Below are 15,258 nucleotides of genomic sequence, written 5' to 3' on the forward strand. Positions count from 1 at the left end.
ACAGACAGACAATGAAATATGTGATCAACAAATGATTACTTTCATAGACATCTGCTCTCTGTGTGGATGGGGTGAAATAAGGGTCCTTATTATTAGTATCAATTATGTCTACAGTCACAAAGCAGGTGCCTGTCTGTTGTGGGCGACCTCTGTCCCTGGCCATGACCTAGAAAAATTCATAATAAAAAATTTACCTCATTTTGTTTTCATAAACATGCAAATGTTCTTTACCCCAAAATATTGAAAATTTTATATTGATTACTAAAAGACAGGATGGGTGTGTGTGTGTGTGTTATTTTCTGAAGAAATACTTACAGTCATATTATACATGCGGACCAAATCGTAATCAAACGTGGCATCTAGTGAGGTGGTAATGACACCTGTGGTTCCGTTGATGACAAATTTACCGCTGGCTCCAACTTCAATGCTGTAATCGATAATCCCCGCCCCTGTGGTGGGCGAATCCTTATCCTTAGCTTTGACCGTCAACACAAACACGTTCCCTAGGGTAGTCTCACTGATTACTTCTCGGTAATTGCTCGATTCAAACACTGGAACATTGTCGTTTATATCCTGTGTAAGAAAAACCACAATTGCAAATACCATAAATACTTCAATGGTACATGTTATAGTTATTTTATAAATGGAAATCCTATGGGCCTCAATGCTTACCTGGACAGGGCTCAACATTAAGAAAATTTTTGGATTGTCCACTGGACAAGTTAATTGTTAACAGAAAGCACTTGAAAATTCTGAGCTACCGGTAGTCTGAGGGAAAAAACTTTAAAAGAAGCTTTTCTGTCTTTTTTTTAATTCAACAGAAAAAAATGCATCTTGTCTAACAATGTCATGCTTTTCAGAGCATTTGATACTGAGAAAAGTGAACTCCACATCAAAACATTTTATTTGAGCAGTCAAATTTTGAGTAAAATCCCAGACTTGAGTCCAAGCTCCAACTTCATTTTTATTTTAGAAATCCGGGCCTGGTTTAAACTTCATCAGATCCATTCTCACTCTGTTTTGAACTAACTTGTGCTTATGATAGTCGCAATCATTTACTTTTCAGTCACTGGTACACAAATAAAAATGAGGTAAACATATTATAATTTCATATTGGAATTTTCATTTGCCTGATCAAACAAGTGTTAAATCTGAAATCAACTTGTTGGAATCAGAAACATGCAGGACATGAGAAATAATAATGTTGAGCACTGCTGAGTAATCTTTATACACAAACTGATAATAACAATCTAGAACATTATCATACATATTTATCACCATCTAGAATTTCATCTAGAAGAGCTCAAAACTCTTAACAATTAAAATATAATTCTAATTAAGCAAACTTACAATGACATTGATCCGCACATTTGCAGTAGGTCTATACTTCCCATCAGTGACTTGCACAGTGATGATAAAGCTGAAAGGGTGAATATGATACATGTATTAACAATACTTTTCTACTGATTTCCCAAAGAAAAGTTTTAACAACTATAATCAGTTTTCATTAGGAGACTGACACACCTTATAAATGATTCCTTCAAATTTCATTTTCACAGAGAAATAGAAATTACAAAGCATTAGGGAATGTTTAACATCGATAGAGTGAAATAAATTGATACAGTTTCTCACACGCTAACATACAAAGCATTAGGAAATGTTTAACATCAATATAGTGAAATAAATTGATACAGGGTTCCTCACACAATAACTTACAAGCCTTGGTTGGCTGGTGTGTCACTGTAGAATATAGGCTGTTTGGCTGTGACTTTTCCAGTGGTCCGTTCGATCTGCCATAGCTGTGTCGGGTCAGACACGACAGTGTATGTGACCTGACTGTTTGAGTCGGCATCATTAGCGGTTACTATCACTACAGGATTTGGCTCTGTCTTGCTCTCCTCGATGTAACTGGTATATTCTAGAATTACAGAATGGACCAATTTCACTCTGATTGAAACTAGATGTAAGATCCACTTCCAAACATAGCTAGAGGATCTGTTAAACATAGCTAAATGATCTGTTAAACATAGCTAGAGGATCTATTAAACATAGCTAGAGGATCTGTTAAACATAGCTAGAGGATCTATTAAACATAGAGGATTTATTAAACATAGCTAGAGGATCTGTTAAACAAACATAGCTAGAGGATCTATTAAACAAACATATCTAGAGGATCTATTAAACATAGCTAGAGATCTATTAAACATAACTAGAGGATCTATTAAACATAGCTAGAGGATCTGTTAAACATAGCTAGAGGATCTGTTAGAAAAACATAGCTAGAGGATCTGTTAAACAAACATAGCTAGAGGATCTGTTAAACAAACATAGCTAGAGGATCTGTTAAACATAACTAGAAGATCTGTTAAACATAGCTAGAGGATCTATTAAACATAGCTAGAGGATCTATTAAACAAACATAGCTAGAGGATCTGTTAAACATAGCTAGAGGATCTATTAAACATAACTAGAGGATCTATTAAACATAACTAGAGGATCTGTTAAACATAGCTAGAGGATCTGTTAAACAAACATAGCTAGAGGATCTGTTAAACATAGCTAGAGGATCTATTAAACGTAGCTAGAGGATCTGTTACACAAACATAGCTAGAGGATCTGTTAAACAAACATATCTAGAGGATCTGTTAAACAAACATATCTAGAGGATCTATTAAACATAGCTAGAGGATCTATTAAACATAGCTAGAGGATCTGTTAAACATAGCTAAAGGATCTATTAAACATAGCTAGAGGATCTGTTGAACATAGCTAGAGGATCTATTAAACATAGCTAGAGGATCTGTTAAACATAGCTAGAGGATCTGTTAAACATGGATTTATTAAACATAGCTAGAGGATCTGTTAAACAAACATAGCTAGAGGATCTATTAAACATAGAGGATTTATTAAACATAGCTAGAGGATCTGTTAAACAAACATAGCTAGAGGATCTGTTAAACATAGCTAAAGGATCTATTAAACATAGCTAGAGGATCTGTTGAACATAGCTAGAGGATCTATTAAACATAGCTAGAGGATCTGTTAAACATAGCTAGAGGATCTATTAAACATATCTAGAGGATCTATTAAACATATCTAGAGGATCTATTAAACATATCTAGAGGATCTATTAAACATATCTAGAGGATCTGTTAAACAAACATAGCTAGAGGATCTGTTAAACAAACATAACTAGAGGATCTGTTAAACATAGCTAAAGGATCTGTTAAACATAACTAGAGGATCTATTAAACATAGCTAGAGGATCTATTAAACATATCTAGAGGATCTATTAAACATATCTAGAGGATCTATTAAACATATCTAGAGGATCTGTTGAACATAGCTAGAGGATCTGTTAAACATAGCTAGAGGATCTAACATTTAATTCTGATTAAATAGGACTAATTTACAGTAAGGATAACACTTTGCTTAGTGGAAGAAAGATATGGATAATTTCTTGTTCATAGCAAAAGACTGATAATGGACAATAATTTCTGGGATCATGAAGTGAAGTTACATTAATATTGGTTGTTAAATATCCGCAACTTAAACTAGAACTGTCCTAATGGGACTAATACCCCTGCGGGGCATATAGGATGATGGGAAATATTTAATGCAAGCACATTGGATATTTTCACATTATCTACAGGGCAATCAATGTGAATGCAGAAGTGTACATTCTACAAATAAACTCTGGACAAATTGTGTCTATTACTACAAGTACAACCAAACCAGAAAATGTCTGTAACTTCCATAACTGTTAAAATATTTCAATGAAAATAGAAGATGCACAACTACATTATATATATAAGATGAGAATAAAGTTTGAATCAAATCTGTTCAACGGTATTAGAATTAAACTCTGGACAAAGTGCGCAACCCCCAAAATGAAAAGAAAATGTGCGTAACTTCTATAACTGTTAAAATATTTCAATGAAAATACGAGATGCACAACTACATAATATATAGAAGATGTGCATAAAGTTTGAATGAAATATGTCCAGCGGTATTAGAAATAAACTTCGGACAAATTGCGTCTACGGACAAACGGACGGACAGACGGACAAAGTGATTCCAGTATACCCCCCAAACTTCATTTGTGGGGGGTATAACTATGTTTTTAACACAATTCAGATGCTTTTACTCCTGTGAATTAACTATGGATAAAAATCTTTGGTATGTTTGAATATAAACTGAAGTATCATTTTTATGATTACGTAAAAAATTGAACACACCTTGACATTTCAAGTTGATGAAAATATGCTATGTTTGAGCCTACATTTACTCCTCTGAATACACTACTGTGTGTGTACTAATTCCTTTGGTGCATGGGAAACACATCAAAGACACAAAAATATAAATCCCACAAAATTTTAAAAGTACGCAGTCATTCTGAGGTAAGATTGGAAGTGAGACTGACCTTGAGTGGTGAATACAGGGGCGTTATCATTGACATCCAGGATATTGATGATGAGGTTAATGGTTACAGCCTGTCCCAGTCCGTTCTCATCTCGTGCTGTTACTGTCAGGTCGTACCTTCGCTTTTTCTCATAGTCGATGCAGTTGCCATCCCCTGGAGTGGGGCAGTTTTCCACGAAAACATTTCCCGTAGTGGGATCTATACGAAACCTGAAATAAAGCATTCGAATCATAAACTAAATAATTTATTGATACAGTATCAGTAATGGAATTGATTATATTTTTTCATCATTTAGATATAGCAATTTTTTTTCCTTATATAACTGGTACCGATAAACGGTACCATTCCCAATGCCAAAAACCATTGATTTTTCCCAATTTTGAGACTAAAAATTCCCAATTCACTACTTCTTGTTTTGTTCTCTTTTTTCTTTTCCTTTAGTTAAAATCATTTGCCGTTACATTGGTAGAAAATTCCCAATTTGTTCGATTTTGACGCTATTTTTCACAATTGAATGGGTACCGGTACCAGTGCCAGTGGGTAGAAAAAAATCACTGAGACATTTAGATTCTATGTAAAGGTGTATATATGCATTTTTATCTTATTATCTTACAGATTTGTGCCATCACCAATCAAACCATAGCGAATGCCAATAGTTCCCAGAATTCCAGAGTCAGGGTCTGTTGCCTGAAAAAGATGAGCACTATAAATACATACTGTCCTACAATGTGATAATAGTCAATTTGGTGGAATGTTCAGAATACTAGGCAGTTTTCAGAATTCTAGTGGGTGTTAAAATATTAGGGGTGTTAAATATACTATGGAGTGTTCAGAATACTTGAGTGTTTATAATACTATGGAGTGTTCAGAATACTGGGGAATGTTCAGAATACTGGAGTGTTCAGAATACTAGGGAGTGCTCAGAATACTAGGGAGTATTTAGAATACTTGGAAGTGTTCAGAATACTAGTGAGTCTTCAGAATACTTGGAAGTGTTCAGAATACTAGGGAGTGTTCAGAATACTTGGGAGTGTTCAGAATACTAGGGAGTGTTCAGAATACTAGGGAGTGTTCAGAATACTGGGGAGTGTTCAGAATACTGGGAAGTATTCAGAATATAAGGAAATGTTCAGAATACTAGGGAGATTTCAGAATACTATGTAGTGTTCCGAATACTAAGGAGTATTCGGAATATAAAGGAATGTTCAGAATACTTGGGAATGCTCAGAATACTAGAGAGTGTTCAGAATACTTGGGAGTGTTCAGAATACTTGGGAGTGTTCAGAATACTTGGAAGTGTTCAGAATACTTGGGAGTGTTCAGAATGCTTGGGAGTGTTCAGAATGCTAGGGAGTGTTCAGAATACTTGGAAGTGTTCAGAATACTTGAGAGTGTTCAGAATATAAAGGAGTGTTCAGACTAATAGGGAATGTTCAGAATACTAGGGAGTGTTCAGAATACTTGGAAGAGATCAGAATACTATGTAGTGTTCAGAATACTAGGGAGTATTCAGAATACTTGGGAGTGTTCAGAATACTAGAGGGTGTTCAGAATACTAGGGAGTTTTTAGAATACTATGAATATTCAGAATACTAGGGAGTGTTCATAATGCTAGGGAGTGTTCATAATACTATGGAGTGTTCAGAATACTTGGAAGTGTTCAGAATACTTGGGAGTGTTCAGAATACTTGGGAGTGTTCAGAATATAAGGGAGTGTTCAGAATATAAGGGAGTGTTCAGAATACTAGGGAATGTTCAGAATAATAGGGAGTATTCAGAATACTTGGGAGTGTTCAGAATACTTGGAATTGTTCAGAATACTTGGGAGTGTTCACAATACTATAGTGTGATCGGAATTCTAGGGGATCTTCAGAATACTAGGGGGTTTCATGTTCTTTCTTCCATCAGTTGATCAAGCACCAGCTGAATAATTATGAAAGTACCTGTATCTTGGTAACACTAGTTCCTCCTGGGGCTGTTTCTAGTATGCTCTCACTATAGCTGGGCTGAGAGAACTGCGGAAGATTGTCATTAACATCCTTAATATTCACTGTCACTGTAGCTGTTCCTGATTGCTTAGCTGTGTCACTCTGGGTTTCTCTTGCAACCACCTAATTCATAAAATTTAATTCAATACAAAGCAACACCTATAATTATATTTATTTGTTACTTCTATGAAAACTTTTTTCATAGAATTTATAAATACCCATAACAATGTGCCTTGCATACAGGCTTGTTTACATTGAAGTCATCCAATGACGAGGTAACTTGAAAGACAACCAGAGGCTCATCACTCAATCCTTACAAATATATCATTTATCAATTACAAAAAAACATAAATACACCACACATTATTCATTTCCCAAATTTCGTAAATTACATAATGATAATAAGTTTTTAATCCCTCAAGAAACACCCCTACCATATGTGTCACAGAGAGGGAATTCTGGTAACAGTTAGTTATAACTTTTTCTCACATTATCACCAGTGTGAGATCGACTTTACCCATGTGAGATTTTTCTCACACAGCTGCGATTTCTTTTGATTGTGACGTCATATATTTTCTATGATTTACGTTACACGGTGAAGTAAAATATTTTGCATTGTTTTCTTTAAACTTTAAGGTAGTATAGCATCTGGTGGACAACCTTGGGGTTTTTTGTTTACACTTATAGTGTAAACCATTTCCAGGTATGCTCTTTCTGCCATCTAATTAGTTTTTGCATCGAAGTTCAAATGAGGAATTTGATAATTTAGAATTTTCTCAAAGCTCCTAAATGTATGCACTAAACTTTAGATGAAATGTGAAAAAAATAATCCTTCATTATATACTCGTGTGAGGTAGGGAAATTCCACCTCTGGAACAAGATTCGATGTCCAGGACTCGGCAAAGACTCGTCCTAGATTGCGAATCTTGTCCCCTCTTTGAAATTTTCCTATCCCACACTCGTACTAATGAAGGATTCTATTAATTTCGGCTATATTTTGACGTGAACCTCGGGACTAATACAGTCAGAACATCTGCCCTGCATTAGTTTAATATCTCTAAGGGCTGTTCCATTAAAACATATGAGGTACCCAGGGAAGGCACTTTAAAATTTGGGTAACCACCCATAGAAGCATAAAAATGTAATGAGGGACCACTCACAGAAGCAATTTTAGTTAGTGCGGCACCACCCATAGAAGTGAAATAAATGTGAAATACACTTTTTCTTTAAATTCAATATGTATGAATGACTATTTATAACCCCTGAATAGAGGTCTATTTTCAGATGTTCCCAAGCATGATAGTAAAGAGAAGAAGAGTATCTTGGGTGTCATCACCATTCAAATAACTGGCCATCAATGAAGCTTGATCATAGAACCATCAATTTATTTTATCAAGACTGTCTTTCTTAAACATGATGAACTAAATTAATTTTATAAGTCTACCTGTTCATAAAAAGTCTAGTATTGTAAATGTTCAAAAACAACTATTAAAAGTTTTAAAATTGACTAGTATTTTGAGTATTAAAAAACAAGAAATTGTGTCTCTTTACGTAAATAAAATGATATTCTATGTTTCTTAGTCAATATATAAATTTACAACCTGCAACTTAAGATTTGTGAGGCTCTATTCTACCGTTTTCAACAATTTCGATAAATTCCAATTTCTCGATTCATATTTGTGCGCCATGTTTGATGTACTGAAGTTTCAACTTCCGATTGTCAAGTCATTTGCATATGTCATATAAAGTAGTATTTACATCAATGGACAAGTATGGAGGAGAAAGCTATTTCGTCGGTAATGAGTTTGAATTTAATATCAAGTTAAAAACTGAACAGCAGAGTGTAAATTCTTTCTGCAACAATATGATTTTCCTTTCTTTGTCGAAGTGGCTCAAGTAACTACATTTTCGCGCCGATTGTCAACGTTTAGCTTTTTCATTAGATCCACCTACGAGATTTCGCGTTAACAAGCATGGCGGAGCAGACGAAGAATTTTGCATGCTGTACATTTTATTTAATGAAAAACACCTTTATTAGACATGCCCGAGCACAAAGTTGGTACTCCTTTTGGTGTAATTTGTAAACAACATTTGGGACTAATACACAGTGAAGAGTTTATTATCGGTTATTCATAAAATTATTTTGCACCATTACGTAGATCCTATGGAATTGTAGCCTCATCCCGAAAACGTCAGAATAAAAAAGAATTGGATAGGGCTACATTATTGCAGCTAGAAAAAATCAAAAACTGTTTCAATGGAGCACGAGCAGGTTTCGTTTTCCATTTTGGACAAGGGAGATAATCCTAATTTCCAGTCACTATAATTTTAGAGTCAAACTGGAAACAATAACCGGATCGCGGAACCTCATCGACCGAGATAAAATGAAGACAGAAAACGGTGTTCGTTTCACATTCTACTTTCAACCCTTCCCTTCTCTTGTTGCATTCCTCTCAGTTTCGGTAAAAAATAAAGATTTTATCAAAACAACCACCCACAGATGCAGTTTTCTGGCAGTAGGTACCCACCATATATGCAATTTTCTACCAATGACAAGCACCCATAGATTTTTTTTAAATTGCCGTCCCCGGGTACCTCATATGTTTTAATGGAACAGCCCTAAATAAAAAAAAGACTTTCCCCATGAATTTTATTTCTTTACAAATTACCCTCATGATATACTGTCTGGGTCCCCTTTCATAGTCTATCAGGGAGGTGTTCTTGACCAGAATGATGGCCGGTGTAGCTCCTTGACCTTCAATAGGGGACACCTCAAACTCCGCTGTATACTGGTCCAGGGTCAACGTGTATCTGCCATTTGGTCCCTGTCAAATACAATCACATTATCATATCAAATCTTTGCTTGTCAGGGGAGACCATCCACTTCCCTTTTCTCACAGCTCATTCTCCTTTCTCATTGTAAATCCTAACACTAAACACTTTCAAAAAGTCTTATCATCAAAGAGTTATTGAATTTGTACTGAAAACTGGCATTCAATTACAAAATTTCTAAGACCTTATTCATACCACATAAACTAGTAATATTCACCAATACAATTTCAGTAACTGCACTGCAAAGTGCAATTGCATATCTATTTGCCTTTCAGAAAATTTTCTCAATTACATTTTCTTTCCATGAAAATGACAAATGGTAGTTTGAAATTTAAGTAAAATAAGAAGAGCACCACAAAGTCAAGCAACTCTGCACAACTGGGCAAATCTATAACTGCAACATCAATATCTTATATTACCCATTATGCCTCCTGTTCAGGAGTTTCTTCCTATACATTCGATACCCTACTATTTTCCCACAGAGCACGGCTATCTTAAAACATATATTATCACTATTTCTTGGTGCGTGTTTACGTTTTTGTCTTGTTCAAATTTTCCATATTGAGTAAACTGAAACAACTCCATTAATTAAGGATAATAGTTGCCATATTGAGGGCTAGGGGCCTGCACTATTTGTTGAAACCCTGACTACTATTTTGGCATAGTATATTCAAAATGTAATGTCCTTATGTAACTGGCATTATACACAATCTATCCCCCCCCACACACTCCATGTACAACAGTGCATAGATTTACCTTTGCTACAATTCATACTTAAAACTGCAGTCTAACTTAGCCATAACATTTATATAGAACGGACATCAAACCATGAATTTAGAACTGTGTGAAAGTGGAATCATTTGGTGCAAATTCAAAACTGCACTGTCCTCTCCATCGTGAGGGGGTAGATGTCCCCTCCATCGTGAGGGGTAGATAAATATGACTTTAAAAACAAATGACTTCAAATTTAGCAGTGTAGGCTGCATTCATAGTAAGACTTGTGAAAACTTACAACATCTAAATCAGTAACACTGAGACTGAGGTTAGGTAGGGGAGTTCTATTTGGGGTGTCCTCTGGAATGGTAACTTGGTAGTTGACAGGGTCAAAGGTTGGTGCCTGATCATTGATATCAAAGATAGTGATGCGAATGGACGTTCTGGCCGTAGTCTGTGGGTCATTTCCCAGCTCTAGTGGGTTCAAATTGATAACTTCTCGTGCCTAAAAATATTTAAAAGGGGTTACATTTTAAGCAATTAAAATTTCACATTTAGAGAAATAATGACCAAAAATATGGTTTATTCAATATTCATTTTAAAATAAATGCTATTTGTTGATGCGAAAGAAAATTCTCAATTTGTTTTATTTTGATGCTATTTTTCCCAACTGAATGAGTATCAGTACCATTAAATTCCCATAAGGTAAGGGGAAAAAGGTGCTGAAATTCTGCAGATTTTTAAAGTGAAATAAAAAAACACTTACAATAATGCCCACATCCTCATAACCTTTGGCAAATGCTGGATCTTCTCGATCTAGAGGAATGTTGTTGCTAATATTTCCGGTTATGGCATTGATAGAGAACTTGGTTCCAGTGGCTGGAAATGGAACATAACAAAAATTGTTGACTGACGTGGCATATTTTGACAACATGTATTTTCACTGGCTAAATAAGTTTCAAATATTATTCAATAAGAGACATGCAAGATTAACAAATAACTGTCATATTTGATATTTTAAGCAAAACTCTGGAGATCTTAATGACTTCTCCTTATTTAATTCAATAAATTCTTTGAAAATCAGCAACATTTTGTTCAACTATTGAAGCATAAGCTTTCAAGCACCCTTTTTTTCCAATTTGACCCATCACATTAATTAAACAAGAAGTCAATATGTCCACCGCTCACCTGAGTCACCCACATGATATAAGGATAAAGAATCTGAGATTTAGAACACTAAATAAAGAATAATTTTGTTTTGTGGATCTGCTTTGTATCCAGGGTCATGCATGGATTCTGAAGAAAATTGAATTTATGCTACACAAGGACACTTCCCTATCAACTACATCTACTAAAATTATCGTTTTTCTGGTGCAGTGGTTCTTCAGAATAAGATGTTTCTATCTAAAATATTGAAACCCTTTTGTAGCCCCAAAGTTTTGAATAAAAACATTGGGGGGAAATCTTTAATGTCAACACCTTGCACTATACTTGTATTGTGTTCTTGAGAGGTAGATTTTTTTTAGAAGTCATAAAATCTTCTGTGTAAATCTTTACATCCCTATTGGTTCCATGGGTTATAGTTTGAACAAACTTGAATCAACACTATATAAGAAAGCTTTCATGTACTAAGATTTGGCTTTTCTGATCAATGGTTCTTGAGAAAAATATATTTAACACCCAACCCTATTTCCTTTAATGAATCCCCTTTACATAAGGATACTTGGTGCCGATTATAGTTCTAAAGAAAGAAGTAAAAGATGTGACAAGTTTACGATGACGACGACAAAAATTAAAGATGATGGTCAAATTTTAATCAGAAAATCTCATCCAGCCTTATGGTTGAGGTGAGCCACAAAGACCAGCTGCTTCGCTTTTCTGGAACATTTAAGCTTCCAAATATCTAATGATTACTAATAAGCTTGTAAGACAATGTAAACTGGTGCTATAGGTAAGCTTGCATGTTTTTTCTTTGGGGGATGGAGGTTTAAATAGATTTTTAAAAAGAGCTCTGTACAGCAATCACCCCATCACAATATGGGTATTTAGGAATTTCCTTGACTTTTACCATTGAATTTGGAACATTGTTATCTAAGATATCCATTCTGCAAGTTTTATAAAATTTTACAAACACAGATGAAAATTTTCAATTTTTATAATGGTGAATAAATTACATCCTCTAGCTAGAAAGCTTTAAGAGACAAAATATTTAATTTTCCTGCATACCATCTGGGATGATCACTCCATGACAGATAAAATAATAGAACAAGATATTCACGGCATTCATAAAACCTAGTGATGATTACGTATACCCAGAGTTGCTGCAATAAAATGGAACCCTATTCATATCTTTAGGTACTGATATTCAATACATGTTTATATGAAATAAAGACAGGCTCCCAGTAAGTGCAAGTGAATACACGTAATAAAAATTTCAGTGGATTATAAATGAAATGTATGATTGTAAATATCATGAATTTAACACCGTCATGGATATATTAATTGTCTACCGGTAGTACTAGTGAAGCATTTGGTTTAGTGGTGTAATGGGTTATGCTTTCATTTGAAAGGATGTCAGTTTGAATCCAGTATTGTCACTTAATATAGCCCCTAAGGAAGACACTGCATTTGTACTGTTCCATCCCACCAGCTTTAAGTTACAACTGGCTTAACCGTTAGTCTCATCTTGAGGAAGGGGTGTGTGTCTATTTATCCACTTATTTGGTACCACAGAAACCAGAAATAAATACAAGTCTAATGAGAGAATTAACTAGCTTATATATCTTCTGGTGCAATGAGCTAGGTGACATGATTATCGGTTCAGAGGATTAACATTGGGAATGCTGAAACCCAAACAATAACTACACGCTGAACACAGAAACAGTGATCTACTTCATACAACTAAAAAGCAAAACATCAGAAACCTTAAGTTAACACCATTGCTTGACATGTGTTAACCAAAACTTGAAAACATTGTATTGGATCAAGTCTGTCCTAATAATAAAAGGATATTTAACCCACTTCCTAATCACGTTAACTCTTTTTGAAACATGTTATTCAGCTTGCATACCAGGATGTGGTGCATTTTACAAAGTTTTCAAAACTTGTAGGGGATTTAACTAGTAGGTGCTGGACACTTACCATCTGCAAATTGAAAATTGTAGAAGAAAAATTACTGAACAACAAATCAAAGAAACAGGAAATACGATATATCCATTTACGCTTTATACATAATAAAATATTGCAAAAATTAAACCAGTAATACTATAAATGTTTATGATAACACCACAATATGGAGTTTTCACACATGAACATAGATATACTGTGCCTGCTGTATCTGCCATTCTACTAATCTAATCAATATTGGATACTTTGAGCTGTTCACAACACATAGAAAAAAAACCTGAAAGGATTTAAGAAATGACTAATATTTTTTCTTAAGATGATTGAGAAATCATCTGAATAATAAATAATATCCTTTATTTATACAGGATTGCACAATTAGTTATATAAACTAGTTTACATTGTGGTCCTGTCTAATAATTGGATAGATGGCTGCCTTAATGCTTGATGAATAAGTTTTCCATATAATTTTTCTGTTGATGGTCTGATTATTGGAAGAAGAAAAATTGAGAATAATTTCTGAGTAAGACAGAGAATTAAGTAAAATAACTGAACAAGATGATTCCTGGTCATACATTTGTTTTGGAGGGAGGGGGTTATAATCAAAACAAATTCTTATATCATGCTCTTTTTTTCATTTTGTTGTTTTATTTGTGTGTGTGTGTGGGGGGGGGGGTGTTTGTGTAAGGGAGAGGGTACTTGTTACATGGGTCGTATCTGTGAAAGTTTTCAAAATATGACTACTACAATGAAAGAATAACTTGAGCACATAGCATGCACTTTATGAATAATCACAGAAAGTACAACCTAACCTAACAATTATAGCACAGAAAACAAAATATTCATTAATCAACTCCATGTAAATTAAATGAATCAGACTCAATGATATTAGGATAAGATGAAGGGAAAAAAAACTTACTACTTGTAAACTCGTATCGAATCTGCCTTGGGTTGCTTGTGTCTCCATCCTCGGCTTTAACATAGTCCAAAATAGTATTCTGTACCAACAAATAAAAACATTTTAGTTCTGTATTTCACCTAATAAAAGCTAGTGTTTTCTGTGTAACAAATTGCTGAATTCATCCTGATAGGTGCAAGTCCTTCATAACAAAGAATAAGACATTATTACTGTATTCATCCCTATAAGTGCTACCGTTTATAACTTACTGCATTCACCGCTGTTAGTAAAGTATTATAACATTCTCAAAAATTTCGTGACTGTCACCTCTGATGGCTGAATTCATTACAATTAAGATGCAAGTCACAATACAGATAGACATATTTGTAAAGTTATCAGTGACTTTACCACTGGCAGTCCTTCTGGTTTGTTGATGTCATTAGCCTTTACAAATCTGGGCGGGGCATCTTGGACGTTCAGCACAGTTATTTCTAAACTTCTGTCTGTGGTATGTATACCATCCTAAGAGAGAGGAAATAAAAGAAAACAAGGTCAATTAACATCATCCTGTTTAAATTTTCTGCTGTTTATTGTGGTTTCATCAATTTCTGTGGGCAACATGCACAACTTTGATTGATTTGTAAAAAAGTACAGGTTTTTTTTAATTTCAAATTTCATGGAAAGTTATCTTAATATTGTACTTCATTGATCAATTGATTCTGTGGTCTAGCACAACCGCAAAACAACGTGAAATTGGTATCTGAATGAAATTGATGAAACCAAAGCAAATTCATTTCTTGCTACATACAACAAGCCAAATATCATGTGGGTCATTCAGTGTTGGTGTTAGGCCAATCGGACTGACGTAGGCCATTGCTGTAGGAAAATTTTTGTAAAAGACAATGACAGTGTTCCAAATGGGGGATAGGTTAAAGCTTTAAAAAAATGTTTGTTCCTCTTCCCCATGCAACTAAAAAAAATTTGCACAAAATTACCTTTATCACAATTTCTAATTTGATTTTATCTGAAGATTTTAGGTATCTGCGTTCAAGTTTGAAGAGTGAAAAATTTATTATCATGATAGAATCAGGAAGAGCAAAGATATTTCAAAGGTGAGCTTATCAGCTATTACAATAGTTCAAAAGTATGTTTGCCCCCTCCTCCTGGTCAAAATATTGTTTACACATTTCTTGCCCTTATGCTTACTTACATAGGCATGAGTTAAAAGCACACAACAGTAATTGTCAATACACAGCAGATGCAGAATTGATATAAATCTC

General features: G+C 34.6%; 1 protein-coding gene across 1 annotated transcript in view; it reads right to left on the minus strand.

Moving 5' to 3' along the window:
• LOC125669700 (cadherin-87A-like) overlaps positions 1–15,258 on the minus strand; it is a 46,657-nt gene that overhangs the window by 20,934 nt on the left and 10,465 nt on the right. Inside the window, exons 9-20 of the mRNA XM_056162546.1 lie at positions 14,387–14,500; positions 14,000–14,078; positions 10,724–10,836; positions 10,256–10,462; positions 9,081–9,236; positions 6,367–6,534; positions 5,037–5,110; positions 4,424–4,632; positions 1,717–1,918; positions 1,351–1,420; positions 316–573; positions 40–166 (exon numbers count right to left, since the gene is read on the minus strand). Of these exons, the coding sequence (XP_056018521.1) occupies positions 40–166; positions 316–573; positions 1,351–1,420; positions 1,717–1,918; positions 4,424–4,632; positions 5,037–5,110; positions 6,367–6,534; positions 9,081–9,236; positions 10,256–10,462; positions 10,724–10,836; positions 14,000–14,078; positions 14,387–14,500 (1,777 nt within the window). The remainder of the gene's footprint in view (positions 1–39; positions 167–315; positions 574–1,350; positions 1,421–1,716; positions 1,919–4,423; positions 4,633–5,036; positions 5,111–6,366; positions 6,535–9,080; positions 9,237–10,255; positions 10,463–10,723; positions 10,837–13,999; positions 14,079–14,386; positions 14,501–15,258) is intronic.

This window comes from Ostrea edulis, chromosome 4 (genome assembly GCF_947568905.1).
Source record: "Ostrea edulis chromosome 4, xbOstEdul1.1, whole genome shotgun sequence".
Taxonomy (NCBI): domain Eukaryota; kingdom Metazoa; phylum Mollusca; class Bivalvia; order Ostreida; family Ostreidae; genus Ostrea; species Ostrea edulis.